Genomic DNA, 27,666 nt, shown 5'->3' with positions numbered 1-27,666 from the left:
AGAGAGCCTAATTCAGCAAAACAGGGAGAGGGAGCCCAGGCTAGTGGAGCAGACAGGCTCAGTTAAATCCCAGTACATCAGGTGGCATCTCAGAAGGGGGGGTCCAACCCATCACACCATCCTTTCAAGAATGTGCTTAATGTTGCTAATACGTGGTGCGTTGCTATTTTCCCAAGGCCAGGCCTATTCTGGTTCACAGCTTTACTCTCAGTTATACTTACGGTTCCAGCAAAGTCTACATTATATACTAGAATTACCTGTCAAAAGTGGCTCTCCAAACCTTTCTCCTGCAAATATAGATTCATCGATTCTAGGACTGGAAGGGACCTCGAGGAGATCATCGAGTCCAGTCCCCTGCCCTCATGGCAGGACCCAATACTGTCTAAACCATCCCAGATAGACATTTATCTAACCTACTCTTAAATATCTCTAGAGATGGAGATTCCACAACCTCCCTAGGCAGTTTATTCCAGTGTTTAACCACCCTGACAGTTAGGAACTTTTTCCTAATGTCCAACCTAAACCTCCCGTGCTGCAGTTTAAGCCCATTGCTTCTTGTTCTATCCTTAGAGGCTAAGGTGAACAAGTTTTCTCCCTCCTCCTTATGATACCCTTTTAGATACCTGAAAACTGCTATCATGTCCCCTCTCAGTCTTCTCTTTTCCAAACTAAACAAACCCATTTATTTCAGCCTTCCTTCATAGGTCATGTTCTCTAGAACTTTAATCGTTCTTGTTGCTCTTCTCTGGACCCTTTCCAATTTCTCCACATCTTTCTTGAAATGCGGTGCCCAGAACTGGACACAATACTCCAGTTGAGGCCTAACCAGCGCAGAGTAGAGCAGAAGAATGACTTCTCGTGTCTTGCTCACAACACAACTGTTAATGCATCCCAGAATCATGTTTGCTTTTTTTTGCAACAGCATCACACTGTTGACTCATATTTAGCTTGTGGTCCACTATAACCCCTAGATCCCTTTCTGCCGTACTCCTTCCTAGACAGTCTCTTCCCATTCTGTATGCGTGTAACTGATTGTTCCTTTCTAAATGGAGCACTTTGCATTTGTCTTTCTTAAACTTCATCCTGTTTACCTCAGACCATTTCTCCAATTTGTCCAGATCATTTTGAATTATGACCCTATCCTCCAAAGCAGTTGCAATCCCTCCCAGTTTGGTATCATCTGCAAACTTAATAAGTGTACTTTCTATGCCAATATCTAAGTCATTGATGAAGATATTGAATAGAGCCGGTCCCAAAACAGACCCCTGCGGAACCCCACTTGTTATACCTTTCCAGCAGGATTGGAAACCATTAATAACTACTGAGTATGGTTATCCAGCCAGTTATGCACCCACGTTATAGTAGCCCCATCTAAGTTGTATTTGCCTAGTTTATGGATAAGAATATCATGCGAGACCGTATCAAATGCCAAAAGTCTAGGTATACCACATGCACCGCTTCTCCCTTATCCACAAGACTCGTTAACCTATCAAAGAAAGCTGTCAGTTTGGTTTGACATGATTTGTTCTTTACAAATCCATGCTGGCTATTCCTTATCACCTTACCACCTTCCAAGTGTTTGCAGATGATTTCCTTAATTATTTGCTCCATTATCTTCCCAGGCAGAGCCGTTAAACTAACTGGTCTGTAGTTTCCTGGGTTGTTTTTATTTTCCTTTTTTATAGGTGGGCACTATTATTTGCCCTTTTCCAGTCTTCTGGAATCTCTCCTGTCTCCCATGATTTTCCAAAGATAATAGCAAGAGGCTCAGATACCTCCTCTATTAGCTCCTTGAGTATTCTAGGATGCATTTCATCAGGCCCGGGTGACTTGCAGGCATCTAACTTTTCTAAGTGATTTTTAGGGTGTTTTTTTTTATTTCATCTTCTAAACCTACCCCCTTCCCATTAGCATTCACTGTGTTAGGCATTCCTTCAGACTTCTCGGTGAAGACCGAAACAAAGAAGTCATTAAGCATCTCTGTCATTTCCAAGTTTCCTGTTACTGTTTCTCCCTCTTCACTGAGCAGTGTGCCTACCCTGTCCTTGGTCTTCCTCTTGCTTCTAATGTATTGATAAAAAGTCTTCTTGTTTCCCTTTATTCCTGTAGCTAGTTTGAGCTCATTTTGTGCCTTTGCCTTTCTAATCTTGCCCCTGTATTCCTGTGGTGTTTGCCTATAATTCATCCTTTGTAATTTGTCTTAGTTTCCATTTTTTATATGACTCCTTTTTATTTTTTAAATCACGCAAGATCTCGTAGCTAAGCCAAGGTGGTCTTTTGCCACATTTTTTATCTTTCCTACCTAGCGGAATAGCTTGCTTTTGGGCCCTTAATATAATAAAATAAATAATTAATGGAGATATCCTATCTCCTAGAATTGGAAGGGACCTTGAAAGGTCATCAAGTCCAGCCCCCTGCCTTCACTAGCAGGACCAAGTACTGATTTTGCCCCAGATCCCTAAGTAGCCCCCTCACGGATTGAACTCACAACCCTGGGTTTAGCAGACCAATGCTCAAACCACTGAGCTATCCCTCCCCCCTAATGATATGAATCATTAGGTCTAGGAATAAACCCACAATGTACTACATCAACAAACAGGGAGGAGCTCACTTCAGACAAACTCTGCGGGAAACTGTTACATAACTTGCATATAGAACAAATCTAGCCCATGACTATTCATTTATCTGCCCAAGGGTTGCCCTTTCATGCTCCAGAACCACATTGATGGTCCCTGAAAAAAAATCAAAGGTAAACTGGATATTTTGGAAGATGACCTTGTGGCAAACAGTACCCAAGGCTCTGCTCTCAGATGGTAATGGACTATCTCTAGGATTTTTCTTCTACTTTGGAGCAGGGTGACATTCTAAGCTTCCTCTGACAACGCTCCTGATTTCCACATATCTAGAAGACAAGACAGGGCTAGAGTCATCTTAGTGGCTACAACATGAGCCAGACTCATCTGCTGGATATATCTCAAATCTTCTCTCCATCTACTGCTTTCTCCAAAACTGCTAACTCAAGAAAAGGCAAAATCCAATATCTCAACCCAGAATATGATAGCATGGATTGTGGGACTTGAACAAAACTTTTAAATCTTACACAGTTAAAGTGCAGGAGATACTACAGCAGTCCAGAAAGTCATTCATTCTATGAAGTTACTCTCACAAGTGGAAGAGATTCTGCATTTGGGTGGCAATAATTTTGGAGAATCCCTGCACCTAAAGTCTGAGTCTTTGAGAACAAAGAGGTTCTTGAAGAGTTAATGTTCTAGTTAAGTATTTTTTCACTAAAAACTTACAAGTCTCTCTGTGGGATTTATATCTGGTGCTCATTAAACTGATAGAGGAACCATCTTATCCTCCGGAAAGGTGCTCATTATTCCAGGTATCCATAAAAAAATTCATATTTTTAAATAGTGAAGGCAAATTAACCATTAGAAAATCTCACATATGGATGTGGTGGATTCTCCATCACTTGAAGTTTTTATATCTCAGAAGACTGGATATCTTTCTATAAGATATATTATAGCTCAAACAGATGTCACAGTTTTGTGGCAGAAACCACTAGATAAAATTCTCTCAGTACACTACTGCCCTCTGCGCCTTTGATCAGAGATTTCTCATAGTAGTGTCCTTTCCGTCCACACATGCATATTAGTCAGTCTAGCGCCCCTAGCTGTTACATGGCATTGCACAGATTGACCACCTTCAGTTCCTTCTCCACTGCAAAGCCCCACAGCAGAGAACTCTGAAGCAAAGAGGAAGGACTCCAGGTAGTGGAGCACCCATAGGGGGACATATCTTGAAAGAACCAGTTACTTCGCAGGGTAAGTAGCCATTTCTTCTTCGGGTGGTGTCCCTATGGGGGTTCCACTCTAGGCGACTATAGAGCAGTGCCCTCTAAGGTGGAGTGGGTGTTTGGAGATGAAACCAGTATGGAGACAAATAATCATAGAATAAACAGGGTTGGAAGGGACCTCAAGAGGTCATCTAGTCCAACCCCCTGCTCAAAGCAGGACCAATCCCCAAATAAATCATCCCAGCCAGGGCTTTGTCAAGCCTGACCTTAAAAACCTCTAAGGAAGGCGATTCCACCACCTCCCTAGGTAACCCATTCCAGTGCTTCACCACCCTCCTAGTGAAAAAGTTTTTCCTAATATCCAACCTAAACCTTCCCCACTGCAACTTGAGACCATTACTCCTTGTTCTGTCATCTGCTACCACTGAGAACAGTCTAAATCCATCCTCTTTGGAACCCCCTTTCGGGTAGCTGAAAGCAGCTATCAAATCCCCCTTCATTCTTCTCTTCTGGAGACTAAACAGTCCCAGTTCCTTCAGCCTGTCCTCATAAGTCATGTGCTCCAGCCCCCTAATCATTTTTGTTGCCCTCCGCTGGACTCTTTCCAATTTGTCCACATCCTTCTTGTAGTGTGGGGCCCAAAACTGGACACAGTACTCCAGATGAGGCCTCACCAATGTCCAATAGAGGGAAATGATCACATCCCTCGATCTGCTGGCAATGCCCCTACTTATAGAGCCCAAACTGCCGTTAGCCTTCTTGGCAACAAGTGCACACTGTTGACTCATATCCAGCTTCTCGTCCACTGTAACCCCTAGGTCCTTTTCTGCAGAACTGCTGCCTAGCCATTCGGTCCCTAGTCTGTAGCAGAGCATGGGATTCTTCCGTCTTAAGTGCAGGACTCTGCACTTGTCCTTGTTGAACCTCATCAGGTTTCTTTTGGCCCAATTATCTTATTTGTCTAGGTCCCTCTGTATCCTATCCCTACCCTACATCGGATCTACCACTCCTCCCAGTTTAGTGTCATCTGAGAGTGCAGTCCACGCCATCCTCCAGATCATTAATGAAGATATTGAACTAACCCGGCCCCCAGACGGACCCTTGGGGCACTCCGCTTGATACCGGCTGCCAACTAGACATGGAGCCATTGATCATTACCCGTTGAGCCCAACAATCTAGCCAGCTTTCTATCCACCTTATAGTCCATTCATCCAGCCCATACTACTTTAACTTGCTGGCAAGAATACTGTCATTTGGGACCTCCCCCGATTGCCATGAGTTTTCAAAGATAACGGCCAATGGCTCTGCAATCACACCCGCCAACTCCTTTAGCACCGACCTCATGGACTTGTGCTCGTCCAGCTTTACTAAATAGTCCTGAATCACTTCTTCTCCACAGAGGGCTGGTCACCTCCTCCCCATGCTGTGCTGCCCTGTGCAGCCGTCTGGGAGCTGACCTTGTTCGTGAAGAAAGAGGCAAAAAAAGCATTGAGTACATTAGCTTTTTCCACATCCTCTGTCACTAGCTTGTCTCCCTCATTCAGTAAAGGGTCCACACTTTCCTTGACCACCTTCTTGTTGCTAACATACCTGAAGAAACCCTTTACTAAGAACAAATCATGCAAAACCAGTTTGATTTTGTTCTTTGACAGGGTAACTGGTTTGATGTATAAGGGAGTGTGGTGGACAAAATATACCTTAACTTCAGCAAAGCTTTTGACATAGTCCCACGAGACATTCTAATCCAGGGGTGGGCAAACTCTTTGGTCTGATGGCCACAACAGGTTTCCAAAATTGCATGGAGAGCCAGTTGGGGAGGCACGGCCCTCGCCCCCTATCCTACTCCCCCCCCCCCCCCACTTCTTGCCCCCGATGACCCGCCCGGGACTCCTGCCCCATCCGACCCCCCTGTTCCCTGACGCACCCCCCCCCATCCATCCCTCCCTCCCTGTCCTCTGACCGCTCTTGGACCCCCACCCGACTGCCCCCCGCCACCCCATCCAACCCCCCCTCCTTCCTGACTGCCCCTGCCCCCATTCAACCCCTCTGTTCCCCCACCCTCTGACTGCCCCGACCCCTATCCACACCCCCGCCCTCTGACCACCACCCCGAACTCCCCTGCCCTCTATCCAAGCCCCCTGCTCCCTGCCCCCTTGCCGTGCTGCCTGGAGCACCAGTGGCTGGCGGTGCTACAGCCATGCTGCCCAGAGCACCAGGACAGGCAGCTGTGCTGCCCGGCTGGAGCCAGCCACGCCACCGCGCAGCACAGAGCACCGGGTTGGGCAGCGCAGCTGCAGAGCGCGGCCTGGAAAGAGCTTGCAGCCCCGCTACCCGGAGCATTGCGCCAGTGGCACAGTGAGCTGAAGCTGCAGGGGAGGAACCAGGGGCTAGCCTCCCAGGCCAAGAGCTCAGGGACCAGGCAAGAGGGTCCTGTGGACCGGATGTGGCCCGTGGGCCGTAGTTTGCTCACCTCTGTTCTAATTGGCAAGTTGGAGAAATGCGGGCTTGGCCAAACTACCATTAAGTGAATACATAATTGGCTAAACAACCACAAAGAAAGAGTAACTATTAATGGAATGATGTGGGATTGGAGGGAGGTCTCAAGTGGGGAATCCACAGGGATCTGTTCTGGAATTGTTTAACATCTTTATTAATGAACTTGATGTAGGAATAGAAAGCATACTGATCAAGTTTGCAGATGACAAAACTAGGGGGTTGCCAACATCTTGGAGGAGAGAACTAAAATTCAGAGGGACCTTGATAGATTGGAGGACTAGGCTATAGATAACAAAATGAAATTCAACAAAGACAAATGTAAGGCGCTACACTTAGGGAAGAAAAACCAAATGCACAAATACAAAATGGGGAATAACTAGCTTTGGCAGTAGCCCTGCTGAGAAGGATCTGGGAGTTATGGTGGATCACAACCTCAACATGAGTCAGCAATGTGATGCTGTTGCAAACAAAGCAAATGCAATTTTAGGCTACATTAACAGAGGCATAGCATGCAAGCCATGGGAGGAGATAGTACTGCTCTGCTCGATTGGAAAAAGGCAAATATAGTGCCCATATTTTAAAAAGAGAAGAAAGAGAACTCAGGGAACTACAGACCCGTCAGCCTCACTTCAGTCCCCGACAAAATCATGGAGCAGGCCCTCAAGGAATCCATTCTGAAGCACTTGGAGGAGAGGAAGGTGATCAGGAACAGTCAACATGGATTCACCAAGGGCACGTCATGCCTGACCAACCTGATTGCCTCCTATGACGAGAACTGGCTCTGTGGATATATCTTGACTTTAGCAAAGCTTTTGATACGGTCTCCCACAGTATTCTTGTCAGCAAGTTAAAAAAATATGTATTGGATGAATGGATTATAAGGCGGATAGAAAGCTGGCTAGATTGTCGGGCTCAACAGGTAGCGATCAAAGGCTCGATGTCTAGTTGGCAGCCAGTATCAAGCGGAGTGCTCCACAGGTGGGTTCTGAGGACAGTTTTGTTCAATAGCTTTATTAATGATCTGGATGATGGGATGAATTGCACCCTCAGCAAGTTCGCAGATGACACTAAGCTGGGGGAGAAGTAGATACGCTGGAGCATAGGGATAGGCTCCAGAGTGACCTAGACAAATTGGAGGACTGGGCCAAAAGAAATCTGATGAGGTTCAACAAGGACAAGTGCAGAGTCCTGCACTTAGGAAGGAAGAATCCTATGCACCACTACAGGCTGGGGACCAACTGGCTAAGCAGCAGTTCTGCAGAAAAGGACCTGGGGATTACAGTGGATGAAAAGCTGGATATGAGTCAGCAGTGTGCCCTTGTTGTCAAGAAGGCCAACGGCATATTGGGCTGTATTAGTAGGAGTATTGCCAGCAGATTGAGGGAAGTGATTATTCCCCTCTATTCGGCATTGGTGAGGCCACATCTGGAGTACTGCGTCCAGTTTTGGTCCCCCCACTACAGAAGGGATGTGGACAAATTGGAGAGAGTCCAGCGGAGGGCAAAGAAAATGATTAGGGGGCTGGTACCCATGACTTATGAGGAGAGGCTGAGGGAACTGGGGTTATTTAGTCTGCCAAAGAGAAGAGTGAGGGGGGATTTGACAGCAGCCTTCAACTACCTGAAGGGGGGTTCCAAAGAGAATGGAGCTAGGCTGTTCTCAGTGGTGGTAGATGACAGAACAAGAAGCAATGGTCTCAAGTTGCAGTGGGGGAGGTCTACGTTGGATATTAGGAAAAGCTTTTTCACTAGGAGGGTGGTGAAGCACTGGAATGGGTTACCTGTGGAGATGATCTCCAAAACCCACTTGTCCGTAGTGACTGACTCCCAGGCTTGCCTGAAGCGGTGTAGGTGGTCACCAAAGGAAGGAAGACTGGTAAATCGGTGCAGCTGAAGAGCATGAGGATGGCAAGTCAAACCTTGACCAACCCATCAAAATTGCTGCTTGGAGGTGGATAGGTGTAAGGCGGGAGGCTAAGAGGATGGTTTCCTTCTCTGAAATCTCTGGTCTTCTCTGATGTGGTTCATATGACCTCTGGGAGATAAGGAATTGGAGGGGGTGGGATCTCTGGTCTGTTTCCACACTTGCTGAGTTTTCTCTTGTAGGTCAGAGTTTAGAAATCAAAAAAACATAAGGTCACTCTAGAGCCTTTCAATGTTTGCAGAGACTCGTCTGTGCTATTTGCGAGCAACTTTGACCCATCCTCTACTGTACTCAGAGGAGGTCTTCTACTGTATTCTGGACCTCCTTTGGGAATCCAGAGAGCTAAAGTCAGGAGGCTCTCATCACCTCCGTTGCAGCAACTGAACAGGCAGCAGTATCAGTCGTGTCAAGGGATTTATTTGGGCATTAGCTTTCGTGGGTTAAAACCTCACTTCTTCAGATGCATGGAGTGAAAATTACAGATGCAGGCATTATATAATGACACATGAAGAGAAGGGAGTTTCCTTACTAAGCATATTAATTCAGAACTTTGTGCAATTCATTTAAATTACAATACAGAACTGTATTTCCTGCACTTGTCAGAAGCAGTACAAAGGCTTGGGGGAGTCAGGGTAATGGAGGAGCTGAGGGAGAGGGAAGGAGCCAAGGAGTGATCCTGGAGGGTGTTGGGTGTGAGGTTTTTCTGGCGGGTGGGGGGGATTGTCAGGGTATTGGGAAGCCTCCCCCATGCAGACCCTGGCTGTTCCCAAGCCTCTCCCTTCAGGCAGGTATGTCTGCCCGTCCCCACACCCCTCATCCCCATGGGTCTCTGCAGCCCCCCTTCCCCATCCTCAATGCTATCACCCCACTAGCTCCTGAGTCCATGCTCCTGTGTGTCGTCCCCCCCACTAGCCATTCTGAACCCCAGTCTGTGACCCCACCAGCAGCCCTGTATGCTCTACTCTTTCCTAACGTGGCTCCGTGGGCAGGGTGCTGTGATGAACTTCTACTCCTGGGGGAAATTCTGCAGCACTGGGCATAGAATTTTGTATTTTCCTGCATAAAATACATTTTGCCTAAGAAGTGCTGCAGTTCAACCTTTTGCCCACCAGAGGTTGCTGTAGCACTAGAACAGCCAGCCTGAATGCAGCTGGCTGGTAAGCAAAAGGCAGAACTGCAGCAATTAAGCAAAATGTTTTTTTATGCAGGAAAATACAAAATTACATAGGAGAGGAATTCTGCACAATTTCCCCAGGAGTAGGAAATGAAAAGGAGATGTTGGCCATGGGGAGATCCCTTCATCAGCTCTAGCTTCCCTTGTCTTGAAAGATTCCTCTGGAGCATCAGGTCTCTGGAGGGAGTAGGTGATGCTGGTTACTCCTCTCATGGTGGGGGGCACTTGATGTTCTGGAAAATTATTGGCTGCCCAGGGAGGAGGTGCATACCGTATAGGAGGCAGCACCCAAGTGTGCTCATACCAGCAAGGGTTTGGTGGTAATCGTGGGCCACGAACAGTTGCTCCTTCACAGGAGGATTCTGGAAGGGACCCTCCGTAGGAGTGAGGAGGAGACCCAGAAGTGACACTTGAATCCTCTTCCTCATGTTTGCTCAGGAAAGGTGGGGGCACCTGGAAAGATCTAAGGTGAACGGTGATTGGTACAAAGGCTGAAGTCTGCACTGAGGTAGCCATTGATAAGGCCGCAGGCTTTGGGTGCTTAGAGGGAAGCATGATTGCTGATGGCACCAAAACGTGGTTGGAGCCCAAGTGGGCTTCTTTGGTACAGAGGAAGCATAGAATTGGCTGGGCTCTGGGGGGGGGGGGGGGGGGGGGGGGGGGGGGGGGGGGGAGGAGGTGTGAGAGTGTCTGGTGGCCTTGCAGCTTGCGTCTGGGAGGGAAGGTGGTGTGAGTGTGTGGCCCCCCCAGCTGGGCTCTGGGGGGATAGGAGGCAGAGAAACAGAAACTGGGTTGTTGTAGGGGTTTCTTTAATTCTCCTCTTAGGGGAAATTGTGTGTGTGAGAGAGAGAGAGAGAAAGAGATACATGCTGTGAGGTATTTTGAAATAAAATTACCAAAATAATTGAAACTGGCATGATTAGAGAGTCTTATTTTGACAAAATTCGCATAATTTTGCAATATTGTGTGCAGAATTTTTATTTTGACCCAGAATTCCCCCATGAGTAAGCTTCTATCTATAGAAAACTAACGCTAACACTACTACTACTATCGTTATGAGAGGAAAAATAGAGTTAAGGAAATCTCAACAGTACAACTGCAAGAGCTCTGTCTCAGGCCGAGGCAGTTGAGAAGAAACTGAGGGCAGTTCACCTGTGCAAAGCTATAAAAAACAGCTGGGGGCACGAGACTGACTAACACACATGAGTAGGCCAAACAGACACTGCTATGAGATCTCCAATCAAAGGCACAGGAGGTGCTAGCACACCTAGAGCGGAGCACCCAGAGGGACACTACTCAAAGAACTACAAGCTGTTATGACTGACCCCACAATCCTCACTCCCAAATTGTTATTCCACATGGTTGTCAGACATCTCCACCCCAATTCCTTCTTATAGTCGTCTTGGAATGTTACTGTAACCAGACCATTAGCTTCTGGAGTTTTTCTCAGATTCTCATTCACATCAAGGCTCTGCCCTTGGATAGGGCAATGTGCTATTAGCTAGAGAGATGTAAGGTATTTAAGAAAAATAGACTGTTTAAATGAATATGAGGACCACTTTAAAAGAATCGCAGCACTTCCTGTTTCTATCCAAACAGATCAGACTTTGAACAGAGATCTGCTACACCTTAGCCAAGGTTCCTGGACCATAATTATGGGTTTATTCAGCAGGAGTCTGAGCAGCTTCTCTGCACTGCTTCTGCCACTTTCCCACTTAGTTATGTAAGGGTGCACTTCTACCTGAATTAGACATGCAGATCTGATGTTAGGATTGGGAAAGTATTTTTGAATCACTGTTCAGTTAAGAATCCCAGCATTCTGGGGATTGTAATGCTTTCCAAATTTTCATCAGTGGGAATGTGTCACCTGAAAGAAAAAGAGGTTTCTTACAATAACTGAGTTCTTCAGGGGTGTTGCCCCTGCACATTCTCTCTACGCAACCCACTTTCACTTGTTCCATATAGACCTATCAATCTACCTTTGGCTCTGGGGTTCAATGGAAGAAACTGAAGCACTTGAGTTACATGCCTCTTATAACCTTGGTCCCCAAATGTTCAGTGCCAAGAACAGGTACCTGTGCAGTTTATCCAATATTTCTGTGATCCTATGGTGCTGGTCATGAATCCTAATAGTATGAATGTGCAGAAGCAACAACCCCAAGAACTCCAGTTAGTTACCCATAGATAACCTCTTTTTCATAGAACGTATATTTTTATGAACTGAACCAATTTATTCTTGTTAGTAGCTCAGCTACTTGGCTTTTTACTGCCTCTAGAATTCTCAAATGAATATCATCAAGTTCCGGAGATTTAATTTCTCAAGAGGTACCATAATCTCTTTTTCGATACCTATCTGACAATGCCTCACCCTGACAGATTGAAAAAAAGTGTGATTTCAGATAGGTCACTTTAGCGCTCCTTAACACAACAATGATGAACAGTTAGCATATACTGTAATTTAACATCCGGTTTTAGTCTAGTCATCACTTTCTATATTTTTAATATGAAAAAGTGGCATTTAAAATTAACGTTAAACTATTTGTTGCACTTTTCATAAACCATACATGAGGGGGGGAAAAAAAAAATATATATATATATATATTACTTACCAAGAGCAATACACGGTTGCAGTTTGAAGTTGCTGGGTAAGGTATGTTGTACAAAGAATAAACGCAGTGTTATCTTGCCCCTCAGATTCCAAATTACATATGATCTCTAGTACTTCTTTGCAATCCACTTTTGCAATCTAACAAAAACAATGTTATCATGTCAAAAAGAATAAATGTAGTTTCTTCAGGAATTTTTTTTTGCAAAATCTTCTAAATGATGTATGTTAACAGATTGTATTTAACATTAGTTAATTTTTCTACTTGCAAATATTCCTGGCTTCTTTTAGACATGTGAAATTCAAGGTTTAAGGAAAACCAGGAATACTCCTGGAATAAGCCAGTCTCATAACCTTTCCTCCTCTCTTATGTTCTCCAATGGTCATCTGTTTATCCTTCCCAACATTTCCTGATATTTTAATTCTCTTTAATAGATTTTGGCAAGATGCCCTTTGTTGCACTACTGCCAATGGGTTTAAGCTAAAGTACCACTTCAGTTGTGTACCAGACATGCCAAACCCACAGGGGGAGGGAGGGGGGATGCAGAAATTGGGCTTGTTTTTGGCTTAATTGGCTTGTGAGTTGCTTGTTGGCTAGTAGCTTGTTGCTTCTTTTTTTTTTTTTAAATCAGCTCCCGGCAAGCAGGGGCAAAAGGGGGAGAGAGTCAGGGGTGCACAGCGGGCCTACCACAGTCCCACACTGCACGACAGAGGGATCTAGTCACATAAGAGTGATGGGGTTCTTAGGGATTGGCTTGTTTTTGCCTTGTTTTGAAATGGAATTAGCTTGATTTTTGGCTTATTGTGAAAGCTGGGGTGCTTATTTACTGTGTGAAAGTTGGCAACTGTGTTGTATACATTTCTTTAATTTTACTGTGTACCAGGATCAAATTAAAAAACAACACCCTATTTAAGATCTACCAACAATCTAGGTAGTTAGATGTTTCAAATGTTTAAAAGTGAGCACTAGTGAAATAGCTTCAATACTGCCTATTAATCACGAATATTAGTCTTCTGACACAAACACTACAGAATCATAGAAATGCAGGACTGGAGGGGACCTTGAGAGGTCATCTAGTCCTGTCCCCTACACTTAAGGTAGGACTATGTCCTGACAGGTGTTTATCTAATCTGTTCTTAAATACCTCCAATGATAGAGATTCCACAACCTTCCTAGGCAATTTGTTCCACAGCTTAACTACCCTGACAGGGATTTTTTCTGATGTCCAGCCTAAACTTCCTTTGTTTCAATTTAAGCCCACTGCATCTTGTTTTATCCTCAGAGGTTAATGAGAACAATTTTTCCTTCCTCCTCCTTGTAACAACCTTTTATATACTTGAAAAATGTTATGTCCCCCTCAGTCTTTTATTTGCCAGACTAAACAAACCCAGTTTTTTCAATCTTTCCTCAAAGGTCATGTTTCCTAGACCTTTAATCATTTTTGTTGCGCTTCTCTGGATTTTCTCCAATTTGTCCACCTCTTTCCTCAAATGTGGCACTCAGAACTGGATACAATACTCCAGTTGAGGCTTTATCAGCACAGAGTAGAATGGAAGAACAACATCTCGTGTCCTGTTTTCAACACTCCTGCTGATACTTTTGCAACAGTGTTACACTTTGACTCATATTCAGCTTGTGATCTCAATGATCTGAATGATGGAATAGATTGCACCCTCAGCAAGTTTGCGGATGACACTAAGCTGGGGAAGAGGTAGATATGCTGGAGGGTAGGGATAGGCTCCAGAGTGACCTAGACAAATTGGAGGATTGGGCCAAAAGAAATCTGATGAGGTTCAACAAGGACAAGTGCAGAGTCCTGCACTTAGGAAGGAAGAATCCCATGCACCAATACACGCTGGCTAAGCAGCAGTTCGGCAGAAAAGGACCTGGGGATTACAGTGGACGAGGAGCTGGATAGGAGTCAACAGCGTGCTCTTGTTGCCAAGAATATGGGGCTGCATTAGTAGGAGCATTGCCAGCAAATCAAGGGAAGTGATTATTCCCCTCTATTCGGCACTGGTGAGGCCACATCTGGAGTATTGCGTCCAGTTTTGGGTCCCCCACTACAGAAAGGATGTGCATAAATTGGAGAGGGACCAGCAGAGGGCAACAGAAATCCTTAGGGGGCTGAAGCATATGACTTATGAGGAGAGGCTGAGGGAACTGGGCTTATTTAGTCTGCAGAAGAGAAGAGTGAGGGGGGGGGGATTTGATAGCAGTCTTCAACTACCTGAAGGGGGGTTCCAAAGAGAATGAAGCTAGACTGTTCTCAGTGGTGGTAGATGACAGAACAAGAAGCAATGGTCTCAAGTTGCAGTGAGGGAGGTCTACATTGGATATTAGGAAAAACTATTTCACTAAGGTGGGTTACCTAGGGAGGTGGTGGAATCTAGGGAGGTGGTGGAGGTTTTTAAGGCCCTGCTTGACAAAGCCCTGGCTGGGATGATTAAATTGGGGTTGATTCTGCGTGGAGCAGGGGATTGGACTAGTTGACTTCCTGAGATCTCTTCCAACCCTAATCTTCTATGATCCACTATATTCTCCAGATCCCTTTTCACAGTCCTTTCCCATTTTGTATGTGTGCAATTGACAGTCCATCCTGAGTGGAGTACTTTGCATTAGTCCTTATTGAATTTCACACTATTTGCTTCAGATGATTTCTCCAGTTTGTACAGCTCATTCTGAATTGTAATCCTATCCTCCACAGAATATCAGGGGTGGAAGGGACCTCAGGATGTCATCTAGTCCAACCCCCTGCTCAAAGCAGGACCAATCACCAGACAGATTTTTGCCCCAAATCCGTAAACAGCCCCCTCAAGGACTGAACTCACAACCCTGGGTTTAGCAGTCCAATGCTCAAACCACTGAGCAAGCTATCCCTCCCTCCAAAGCATTTGCAACCCCTCCCCACTTGGTACTCTCCGTAAACTTTATAAACGTACTCTCTATGCCATTATCTAAATCTGTGATGAAGATATTGAACAAAACTGGAAGCAGGTCCAATCCCTGTGGGACCCCACTCAATATACACTTCTAGCTTGACTGTGAACCATTATGGAGATGAATGTGGTAATTCAGAACTATTTTTTCTCTGCAGACTTGGGAAGACAGAACCACTTGGTTCAAATTACAGGATTTCTTCATAACCATAAGGACTAGCAATTTAAGAAGCGACTAAAACTTAACTGTGCGATGCCATTTTTTGGTGTCACAATGAAACTGCACACTATTAGCAAAGATATTCTTCCCAAATCACCAGTACTGCAAAGTCAACCCAAATTTTGAGAGGTTTCAGAGTAGCAGCATATTAGTCTGTATCCGCAAAAAGAACAGGAGTACTTGTGGCACCTTAGAGACAAATTTATTTGAGCATTTATTTGAGCATAACCTTATACTCAAATAAATTTGTTAGTCTCTAAGGTGCCACAAGTACTCCTGTTCTTTTTGCAAATTTTGAGAGTTAATGCTGCATTCTTTCTACCTTGTGAGTAATTGCTACAAATAAACATTCTCTGGAATAAATTACGCCCTCTGACATCTTTGAAAAATAGTTGTGCAGGACTGGACAATTCAATTGATAACTCAAGATGGAACAGAAGCCAGCTCCATCTCTCTAGCAGTAAAGTTTTTATTTGTTACTAAGTAAAAAATACACACCAACAGAGCAGTAAGGGATCATTTTTACTACAAAGTACTGCTGGTATGGTATACCTCCAAATACCAGTTCAATCTGACCCAAAATTATTAACCCAACCTAATAATTGCTTAATTTAGTGATCTGAGTGTGAGACTTAACACATGCAAGGATTTGTGGAACAGTTTGTACAGAACACTATAGAACAAACAATATACCAGAAACAACCTACCACAATCCTATCTCTGCCCCAGTAGGAATGAAAGCCTGCTAGCACACCCTTCCCCAAACATGAGCAATTTACATTTTCAAAAACTTATAGTCTCAATTGGATGAGTATTACAGCGGTGACTGTGATCATCTGTATCAATAGGGAAGCAGTTATTGAATTAGATATTCACATACAACTTCTAGTGCAAGATGCTTTTTGTTTACATTCTGACCCAAATTCTCTTTCTGTTGCAAGCGCTTTGTTCCACTCAGGACTTCAGTGAGACTACTCATACTTAAAGTCACACATGGAAGTAAGAATCTTCCTGAAAGTAGTAGAATATTCTAAAGTTTACACTAGGAGTGTTTCCCAAAGTCGGTGGAGCTAGAACTAGGCAACAATATATGGAAGAGGTACAAATTAATATGGGCAAGCCTTTAAAAACAAATGGCAGGGTGAGAAAGGAGGTGAAATTGATTTCTCCCCCAAAGTTTAGGGAGCACTGCCCTGTGATTTGGCTCAACTGTTGCTCCTTCCAGGGCTTCCTCTGGAGGACAGACCCTTAGGGAGCACCATGAGAATGGGCAAGGGATTGCAGGAAGAGACAATTATCTCATGGTTAAGGCAGCTGAGTACCACCTTGGAGAACTGGATTCTATCCCTGCCTGTGCCACACATTTGGTATGTGATGCTGGTCATGTCACTTAAATCAAAGCCTTGTCGACAATACAAATTCTTTCCTGGTATATCTATCCCAGAAGAGCCCCTAGTGTAGATTAAGTATTTGTCAATAGGAATTTTTCTGCCCAGATTGTACCACCAACTCCACAAACATTAGCTATGCTGACAGAAGTTATGTCTACACTGGGGTTTTTGCAGTCATAGCTATGTCAGCTAGGGTGTGTTTTTTTTCACACCCATGACCGACATAGCTATGCCAACGTAACTTTGTAGTACAGACCGGGCTCAAACTTTTCACAGGGGGTCATTAATGGTCCCTCTCACTATCGGGATGGCTGAGTTGAAACTGGGGGTCTGATTTATGTAAATGGTGAATGCGCACACAGCTGCAACTGAAGTCAATGGAAGCTGTGCTTTATATGTTCAAAGTACTATCAATAGGAAAAAGTTAAGTTAATGTAGACTTAAGGTTGCTTGATGGTATTATCATCCTGTACAGAGCACTGAGTTAAGGAAAAGAAAAAGAAAAAGCTTCTGATAACCAGGAAATACAGAGTTAAGACTGGCCATGCAACCTTAACCCTCCTCTTCTTCAGCAGTGCCCCAATATGCCCTAACACCAGACATACCTTAACCTTGCCAGCCCCAGTTTCTGAAATGTACAAGGAAGAGCCTCCTTTTACAACCCATTCGTTCTCATCCACAGGATTCCATCTAACATTACACTGGTCTACAATTTTTGAGAAGTCGTCTGCTTCAGAGATAAAATGTGCTATTATGTATTTTGATGTGCTGAATTCAAATATGACAATTAAAACAACTGATTGGCTACTGTTTCTAAGATATTTAAGTTTTCACATTTTATGTCTATGTATATTGTGTAGATAGTAGAGTTTTAATCATAAATTGTAAATCTAGGTCTTTTCATGTGTTTATGGTTGCTTTACATGATAATATTTCACCTGTCCTGTTTATGTAACACTTTAAAAATCAGCAAAAGGGTTATATAAATAAAATTTATTACGAAACAAAAAGGCAAAAAACTATTATGTACATAGTTTAGTCCTATTCAGTGTCTACTCGGCGCTTCTTGACTTGTCTCTTGTATTCATTAAATGGAGCATCTCTGGTCACTGTCCAGCAATAGTCTGCAAGCATTGATGGGCTCCATTTGCCCTGATAGCGTTTCTCCATTCTCGCAATGTCCTGGTGAAATCGCTCGCCGTGCTCGTCGTTCACTGCTCCGCAGTTCGGTGGGAAAAAAAAAATCTAGATGAGTGTGCAAAAAAAGTATCTTTAGTGACATGTTGCAACCACGGCTTTTGTATGCCTGGAGAAGGTTTTCCACCAACAACTTGTAGTTGTCTGCCTTGTTGTTTCCGAGAAAATTTATTGCCACTAACTGGAAGGCTTTCCATGCCATCTTTTCCGTGCCACGCAGTGCATGGTCAAATGCATCATCTCGAAGAAGTTCATGAATCTGAGGACCAACAAAGACACCTTCCTTTATCTTAGCTTCACTTAACCTTGGAAATTTTCCACAGAGGTACTTGAAAGCTGCTTGTGTTTTGTCAATGGCCTTGACAAAGTTCTTCATCAGACCCAGCTTGATGTGTAAAGGTGGTAACAAAATCTTCCTTGATTCAACAAGTGGTGGATGCTGAACACTTTTCCTCCCAGGCTCCAATGACTGTCGGAGTGGCCAATCTTTCTTGATGTAGTGGGAATCTCTTGCATGACTATCCCATTCACAGAGAAAACAGCAGTACTTTGTGTATCCAGTCTGCAGACCAAGCAAGAGATCACATCGCCACAAAGCTGCCACTGATGTTGGTCATAGTTTATGCACCTCAAAAGTTGTTTCATGTTGTCATAGGTTTCCTTCATATGGACTGCATGACCAACTGGAATTGATGGCAAAACATTGCCATTATGCAGTAAAACAGCTTTAAGGTTTGTCTTCGATGAATCAATGAACAGTCTCCACTCATCTGGATCGTGAACGATGTTGAGGGCTGCCATCACACCATCGATGTTGTTGCAGGCTACAAGAATCACCTTCCATGAAGAAGAATGGGACAAGATCCTTTTGACGGTCACGGAACATGGAAACCCTAACATCACCTGCCAGGAGATTCCACTGCTGTAGTCTGGAGCCCAACAGCTCTGCCTTACTCTTGGGTAGTTCCAAATCCCTGACAAGGTCATTCAGTTCACCTTGTGTTATGAGGTGTGGTTCAGAGGAGGAGGATGGGAGAAAATGTGGGTCCTGTGACATTGATGGTTCAGGACCAGAAGTTTCATCCTCTTCCTCGTCTGACTCAAGTGAAAATGATTCTGGTGCATCAGGAATCGGCAGTCCTTCTCCGTGGGGTACTGCGCGTATAACTGATGGAATGTTTGGATAATGCACAGTCCACTTTTTCTTCTTTGACACACCTTTCCCAACTGGAGGCACCATGCAGAAGTAACAATTGCTGGTTGGCTCTCTCCAAATCATTGGCACTGCAAAAGGCATAGGATTTCCTTTTCCTGTTCAACCACTGGCGAAGATTTGTTGCACAAGTGTTGCAGCATATGTATGGGGCCCACCTCTTGTCCTGATCTCCAATTTTGCAGCCAAAATAAAGGTGATAGGCTTTCTTAACCATACTGGTTATACTGCGCATTTGTGATGCAAAAGTCACTTCACCACAAACATAGCAGAAGTTATCTGCACTGTTCACACAAGTACGAGGCATCTCTGTTCACTTTGGCTAAACAGAAATGTGTCCCTTTGCAAAAATCAAACACTGACAAATAAGAGAGCACGACACTGTATGATTTCTAGAGCTGATATAGGGCAATTTGTTCAGCAGAGTGATGTAAGCTCCGTTATGATTGCATCATCCATGACTTCTAGGAATAACAGGATGCAATTCACATCATGTATGACGCAATACCAGCTTCAGATTGCATCATTCATTGTTTTGCCTAAAAAACAAGTACTGTCCAAACCCAATCATAGATTTATTCATAGATCCAGTCAAAGATGTATTTTAGTCATTTCTGGTTTAAATTGAGATCCCTTCCCTTTATAACTCACTTATCCTACACCATTCCCAAGTCAAGTGTATTTAGGGGGGGAGGGATAGCTCAGTGGTTTGAGCATTGGCCTGCTAAACCCAGGGTTGTGAGTTCAGTCCTTGAGGGGGCCATTTAGGGAACTGGGGTAAAAATCTGTCTGGGGATTGGTCCTGCTTTGAGCAGGGGGTTGGACTAGATGACCTCCTGAGGTCCCTTCCAATCCTGATATTCTATGATTCTATGAAGGGTCGTATATACTGACCCAACAGCATATCTTGAAAACTAGAGCCAATCAATAATTTTAAGCATCATTTTCGTTCTCCGTGACCCAGAATTAGTAAAGTTTGACTACATTTATTTCAGAAGCATTTTGGCTGTAGAGCAGTGTTATTAAAGGACAAACAACAACAAAAAAGGCTGCACACATCACCTTCCCTCTACCCTCTGAGAAATGCCTCAGTTTGCACGTAGCACATTCTCACAGTGGCCCTTGGCACAATAAGATTCAGGAGGTTCCAGATCCTGGAATAAACTCACACACCTAGCCCACTCCCAGGAAAGAATACTAAGCACGTACAATTTAAGAACCACTTCTCAGCCTTTTACAACTCCCTTACACTCACTCCCAGGATACAATCTCACTTTCACTTAACCAGCATTAAACAATTAGAATCCTCTCATATTCCACCTCACTGCTGACAATATCCTTTACAGTAACAGCACTATGCCTTGCTATTGACATAACCTACAAAATTCTGAATAGAAGTAATGGTGTACTGCTTCCCTTTTCACACACAAATGAGGGGGAAAACAGATCTCATATAAATCACAGCCCTGTCTCACACCTCATAGTAATCCACACATCCTCCTACCACAAACACACCTTTACCAAGCAGGCTCAACTACCGCCTGCACCATTTAGTGTACACTTAAACACACGGACTACAGCTGGAGTATCCAAATAATTACCATTGGCTACTGCCATCTCCAGGGGATCAGAGGGAAGGTGGCATGGGCAACCTTTTTCCCCTCTTCTCCTTTTTGTCCTTTAAAAGTGTTAGATGAAATCTATGGGTGAGAGCGAATAGGTTGTAAGAGGAGGTGAAGAGCTTGCCCATTTCAGCAACTGTGGAGTCAGTAGAGTAAAGGTATGTGTGATTGGCCACATAACATTAACTGGGCATTTCCTAGTTTTCAGAAGCTTGAGTTTTGCTCAACTCAATGTTTTGCAAGGAGATGACATATCAAACAACTTTAACTCTGCATGAATGTGGTTTTTTTGGCCAATTTCCCTAGTTTTTTTAATAGGAAAAAGATACATTGTTGGTAGGAGTTAGCAGTCATTTAAGGCAGTTGTATGTATGATGCCCTGCAATTAACATACTGAGCCAACCATGCGCTCTACTCCCCCATCCCCAGCTGCACCCCATCAACCCTGCTTCAGCTCATCTCCCAAGCCATGACCATAGCCCATTCAATGCATTTCCCCCTCCAATCTGGCTACCTCCCCATTACTGTACCGATGCCTCCCCACCACAAGAAGGGAAGACATCTCCCTGAAGCCTTCACTCCCTGGTATACAAACATTTCCATCACTGTTAATTCCCACTCCTGTAACACAACTCAATGTGTTGCCAACTCCACATAGCGGAAAGTCATCAGAGAAACTCTGAAAAGTCGTTAGATGTTACTATGTAACCTACATGAGGGAGCATTTCAGACAGATGCAATAAGAAGTGTCCATCTCACGAGGGGAATCTCTTCCCCCGCCCTCCCCCAATGACCCTGGGACACCCAGGGCAATATCCAAGTGAGGGAGTCTCTCCCTGGGGCCGGGGAGAGTGGTGAGGGAGCAGGGTCCCTGAGAGGGAGTCCCAGGGAGTGGGAGGGGAAGGCTATACTCACTGGAATACCACAGTACCCCTGAGGCACCAGCTCTCCCAGGGTTTGGGAGGCAGTGGCTGAAACTCCATCTCCGCTGTGCACACCTGGCCAAGCCGCCCCCATCCAGCCTCCTCCCTCCCCACCTGATCATAGCCTTGACAAGTCTGACGGGGAGCGCGAAACGGAGAGTGCGTGGCGACTCAAGGGCAGGACACATCTGCAGATCAATGTCTCTGGCTGCTGCTCCCCAGGCCTCCCCTAGCTTGGCAGGTTTGCTGTCTCCAGTCTGGACACCATCTCTTCCTCTTCCTCCCCCTGCTCCCACTCCCCAGGACTGAGGGCTGCCACCAGGATCATTTATTAAGAAAAGCATGGAATGGATTTTATTATGATTTTCTGACTATACAAATTGGTGACTTCTTTCTCTGAATATCACTGTAATCGGCAGTGAAAGTCAGATTTGTGGCTGGTCGCTTTGAACTTATTTCCTCGCTAGGGAAACCAAAAAGTCACTAAATCTAGTGACAAAAATCGCTACGTTGGCAACATTGGTGGTTTGGGTGCACTGGCAGAGCTGAAGGGTGTCATGCCTCCTTACTTAAGCCAACAACTTCTCTCCCCTCCCCTACCACTCATCCCCATTTATCCTCCTTCCCATAACCCCTTCCACTCTCCCCCTGCTCCCCCACTCCTCCTCCTCTCCCACGAAGCATTCACATATCTAATCCCCCACCACAAATATTTTGATTACATTCCCTCACAAAATAAAACTGGCACCCATGACTCAAATTTTCGCATCCCCGGTCACTCAATTCAAAACTCATTTTGTTTCAAATGGGGGTTTGTGATTAACTTATCCTAAATTAAGTAAATTGAATGGTAACTTCATAGCAAACACAAGGAGGTCTGATTAATTCAGTGATCAGTACCTCTCTGTTTAACAGTATGAGGCAGCAGAAGGAAACTTATTTTTGGGGGGTAGGGAGGGTGGACCTGTAATTCGGGAACTCCTCAGTCAAATGACCCCAAATATGGATCACTAACTCTAACTGGTGCCCTCATGAAGGGCACCAAATTTCAAAACAGTCAGATTAACCATTGGATTTTAGAGCATTTACAAGAGTAGAGCTTCAAAGCATATAAAATGGCAGGAATGGAAACCCTCTAGTTATGTTTCTGTATTGGCACAGCCACATTAAGAAAACATACATTCTCAGTTTGGGTCCCCCAAAGATTTAGTGATTGCCATGCACTACCTTGGATAAAACTCAGATTGAGACCATTGTGACCCACATCATATCAATAGTTTGATCTTTACCTTCTACAAAAAACCTAAATGTCTTTCCCCCCAGGCTTCTCTCTCTCTGGAATCCTTGGCTCAAATGACTCAAAATTTGGGTCATGTAAATAACCTTACCCTGCACCCTTCTGAGGCACACCAAATTTCAAAGAAATCCAACTAAGCATGTGGACTGTAGAGAACTTAGGCACAAGCAACCTTAATTCTGGCATTTCCTGACTGAGTGCTTGTCTATGCAACCTTAATGTTCTTTTAACAGTTTTTGAGGTGCAATTTCCTAGATTTTTAAAAATGCAAACCAAAAAACATACGTGATATCTTGAGGCATCATACAGATACCCTCATGGGTCATCAGCAGGACTGGAACCTTTGGATCTATCAAACATACCTCCATCATCTGAATTGCTGGAGTAACTGATAGAAGTTATAGGCTTATTCTCTACGTGAACCAACACACAAGAGGATTGGGACACTTTGCCTGTGAGTTTCACAGGAATTTGCTAACAGTAGACTAATAGAGGAATGGTGAGACTCAGGAATATTGTGTTCCATCCCAGGCTCTTGAGGAGAGTGTTCTCTAGTGGGCGCAGTCTTCTACCCATTCCCCTCAAGTGTGATCCCTCTTGCCTCCTCCCCTCCCACTTGGTTGTCCCAGACTTGTCTCATCCCCTCTGTGGCTTCTTGTCCCAGTCCCATTCCCAGTCTCCACTGCTCAAGCTTCTCTGATCCCAGTCTCCTTTTCCCATCCCATCCCAGTCTCTCCCCACCAATCCTGGCCTCCAGTTGCCCGAGCCCACCCATGTTTGCAGTCCCCATTAGCTCCCAGTCCCAATCTACCTTCCCCAAGCTCCTCAAACTTCAGTCCCTACTACCCCATGGCTTCTTGTCCCAATCTCTTTGCCCAGTTGCACCCAGTTGTGATAGATCTGAGTAGCTGTACCTTTATTCTCCCTCTATGATCCACCAAGGGCACCAACTCATGCTTCCAGCTCCCTGGCCATCACCTCAAGTGGAGACACGTCTCTCCCCCTTGATTCGTTTTTTTTCCAGGCTGCACTTTCTTGCCTACACTGAGAATTCCCCAGCAGGCCAGACTGCCTAAGCAGGCTTGCTTTGCTTTCTCCTCAGAAGCTATAAACAGTGTAATTGCCCATAGTTACCACACAGCCCTTTCTAAGCAATCACGTTTATTCTTCAAGTAAAATCATTACAGAAAAAAACATTAAAACAATTAAAAAAAACACTACACGCATGCTAATAAGCTTATCTGAGATCACCCCAACTCCAACAAGGGCTCTGACAGGTGATCTGCTCTTCAAACTCCATCAAGAGGGTTTTTTTTGTGGTCACAAGTTCACAACACCTGCTAGCTTAGAACAAGCATCCCCATGAATAAGTCAAGTTCTTCCAACCCTTCCCCCAAAGAAGTGGGGTTTCTCTTGGACAGAATGTCCCGTCCATTTGCTGGATCAGAAAGTAGGCCCTTGGCCCATTTAAATTCAGGCTATTAAAGAGAGGATTTCCCGATAGTCTGTTGGTTCTCTGGAGAGTCCAGAGAAGTTTGAACGAGTACATCCAAGCCTCTCCAGGTGCAGATTGCTCTCTGGAGTATTACAATCTGAATGAATTTGCCTAGTCATCCTCCCCATTCTTAGCTCCTGGAGGGATGTGGTCCCCCTCCCCCATGGAATTACTTACAATCCCTGGCTCACAATAAACTTAATATAGCAAGATCTGTCCTGAATATTGCAGGAAATTACCAGATCTGTCACACCAGTCTCCCCACCACCCCCAGTCTCCTTGTCTCAATCTAACGCTCCACTAAAGGTTGGGCTCTTATCCACTCTGCATGTAAATCAGATGGTTTCTTCCTCCATGCTGCCTGGGCCCAGCAGGGGGTGTCGGTGCATGTGTGTGTCATTGGCAGCACAGGGGGGAAAAAAAAAAAAAGGTTGCCGGTCTCAGTTCAGGTGCTTGAACTTGGACCATGCAGGGCCCCACAACAGTCTGAGTTGCAGCTGCAGGGAAAGTCCTGCTCAACCTCAGGCTGCAGCATGCCCACAGCAGATGGGATCTTTGGGGAATTTAGTGGCATGTACAAATTACTATATCTTTCAAAGGCTTATAACTTGGCCAAAATTGGACAGATTTTCACAGAGATTGTAGAAGGCACATCCTTGAGACAAAGGACACCCCACTACCAAAGTTCAAATCCCTGCTCCAAAGTATGGAGGCTCTAGAGTTTGTCAAAGAAGAAACTGACAACTTTCTTTTTTAAACACAAGCAAAACAACATTTTTCCCTACCCTAGTTCTCAGAAATAACTGAAATTCTTGGCTGAAATTTTCCAAAAATATTCAGAGCATGAGGGAGACACATGGCATGGAAATTTCAACCCAAATAGTTAAAAGTTTAGCAGAATTATAAGCAACTGAGAACAGGATCTAAAAATGAGAAGTGTCACGCAAACTTAATTGGCTGTGCTACCAGCCCTGCCTATAATACTTGTGAGACAAGTGTGCCTAAGAACTTAAGAGAGCCAGAGAGCCTCCTGAGCAGTTTTGGAAAGAAGGCATGTAAGTAGCTGTACATGTATGCGCAACATCTTTCTAAATAAGCATCTGAAGAAACCACATCCCCTGCTCCTGCTAATACCAGTTCTTTGCATCACTCTTCGCCACCTCGGTTCAACTTCTTGATTCAAAGTAATTGGGTCTGTGAAGCTCAGCTGTCCAGTTAACTCCCAGGCAAAGCACTGACACTATGTTTAACAGATTTGCTAACATACACAACACCACATTTTCAAATAATGTGTTTGCTCTTAATTTTTTCCCCCTGGACTGAGCAGAGAGGCCTTAATTAGAGGCCTAGTCTCTTGAAGCTGGGAAGTGCAAACTGAGTTATTCAGCCACATTTCATTTTAAACAATGGAAAGTCCTGCTCATTATCTCCCCCTCATACACACACTCAAAAATGGCTTAAAAAGATTTTGCTCAAACTCCCCCCCTCCTCCGCCCCCCAAATTCTCATATTCAAGTTGACACCAAGCATTTCAGTTTTCAGCCCAAACAGTGAATTCAATAAAAAGTAACAAGTGGGGTTATAGTGGCAACAGTTTTGCAACCTCGATTACAATGTTCACTATTAGCACAGTTGTTACTACATTGAAAAGAAAAGAAAACAGACTTTTTAATCAAAGTAGTAGGATCATAAAGGTTCAGGCCACTAGACACTAGAGGAGTTTGCCCATGGCTCCCCAGCCCTCCTTTTCTACATTAGTTTTCACTCTATTAGAACAGTCATTTTATTCCTTTGCATCTGAAGAGTACAGTGTCACAGTGCATAGGACAGTTGAAGGGAAGACTTTAGATTTATACTTGAGGCAAATGAGGATCTAGCGCACTCAAACCGTTTTTGCATGGCTGAACATATGTATAAGCCCACATTAATAGACTGTACATAATGCATATGTGTATCTGTAGCAATAGCGTTAAATGCACTTTCATACTACGGCCTGAAGTCTTTATATTTTAGTTTTTCTTTAAAAACCTCTATAACCTTAGCATTAGCCAAATTTATTTAGAAATGCACTTGATAGAAACTTCACACATTAATAGGGGCTATGATTACTAACCTCTTTAATAGAGTCTTCATTAGGCAGCATAGAGCACAAACATGTGATGTAGGCTTGGCGAAAAGATGATACATTTGAAATTTCTGGAGAATCTGCACATAATTTTGACAAGAAAGTAGCTTGTGGAATGCAGTTTGACTTCATCAAGTGTTTTACTCGCATCTGCAGAAAGGAAGGCCCTTCTCGTGTAACCAATTTATTGGCTAGGAAAAGAAAAAAAACCTTTGAGAATATACCAAATTTACAGTTGGCACTTAGTTGCCTCATTGCATTCACACCACTTTGATTTTGTAAGAAACAGGCTGAGGTATGGTCAATGTTTAGATAAGAGATATGAAACCCTTGTTGCAGTAGAAATGGACAATAATGAATAAGCAGTGGTGTTTACATACAAATTACCACACTCACAGTGCACCTGTGTAGCGATAAGTGAATGCTATGCTACAAAAGTAGTGCTAGTATATTAGTAAGGGACGGTAGCCTCTTTGGCTCAATAGACATCACAGCACAGCATTAGGAGACACTCAGTTCCTATAGTACTTTTCATGAGTAGAAATATTAAATTTGACCAGGACACTTTTTCCTGTACTTTAAGTTGGGTAAGTTTAATATATGTTATTTCTACAGCATCTATCCATGACTAGAAAACTAAGTATCTCAAACAATACACTAAACACTACATGTTCAGCCAAAATAAAAGCATGCTTTATGAAATGTGTCTAAAATCTAGTTATAACACTACCAAAAAATTACAAAATATAGAAGTCCTTTTCTGAAATTAATTCTGAGGCACTCTGAAAGGGGGAAAGCACTACTTGACTTCAAACAGGATTTAATTCATAGAAGTTCTATGGCCTGTGTTACACAGGAGGTAAACAGGATGATCACAGTGATCCCTTCTGACCTTCTGCTCTATGAATCTATGAAAAGCATTCTAAATAGACAGGAGTCCTGTATTCAAATTCGAGCCCAACCCAATTTTAAAACCCCCAAAATAATATGGCTTCAGTGGCACAGGCAGGGTCTCCGGGTAGTGACCTGAGTACTATCCCACACAACACCCTGGTACATACTTGGGTGGCTAGTCTGAGCCCTGGCCTGCATCACTGTAGCCATACTGCTATTTTTAGTGTGCTTGCTCAAGCGAAGCTTGCATGTCTGTCTATCCACATTCCCAGCTGCAGTGTAGACACACCCATTGGTGCTTGAGCTAAGATTCCCTAAAAAGGGGGTTGTCTTCAATTCATTTGTGACCATT

General features: G+C 44.1%; 1 protein-coding gene across 19 annotated transcripts in view; it reads right to left on the bottom strand.

Moving 5' to 3' along the window:
• RLF (RLF zinc finger) overlaps window positions 1-27,666 on the bottom strand; it is a 119,399-nt gene that overhangs the window by 29,393 nt on the left and 62,340 nt on the right. For 11 of the 19 annotated variants that reach the window (XM_065576744.1, XM_065576748.1, XM_065576750.1 and 8 more), the window contains 2 exons: window positions 26,409-26,611; window positions 12,002-12,138 (listed from right to left, as the gene is read on the bottom strand). In XM_065576744.1, the coding sequence (XP_065432816.1) occupies window positions 12,002-12,138; window positions 26,409-26,611 (340 nt within the window). Of the gene's footprint in view, window positions 1-5,138; window positions 5,257-9,696; window positions 11,965-12,001; window positions 12,139-26,408; window positions 26,612-27,666 lie in introns of those variants that run through there. The other 8 variants (XM_065576759.1, XM_065576757.1, XM_065576763.1 and 5 more) reach the window with 3 other exon arrangements.

This window comes from Chrysemys picta, chromosome 23 (assembly GCF_011386835.1).
Source record: "Chrysemys picta bellii isolate R12L10 chromosome 23, ASM1138683v2, whole genome shotgun sequence".
In the NCBI taxonomy this organism is placed as follows: Eukaryota; Metazoa; Chordata; order Testudines; family Emydidae; genus Chrysemys; species Chrysemys picta.
The sequence above is the reverse complement of the archived record's forward strand: the minus strand, read 5'-3'. Positions and strand labels throughout refer to the sequence as shown.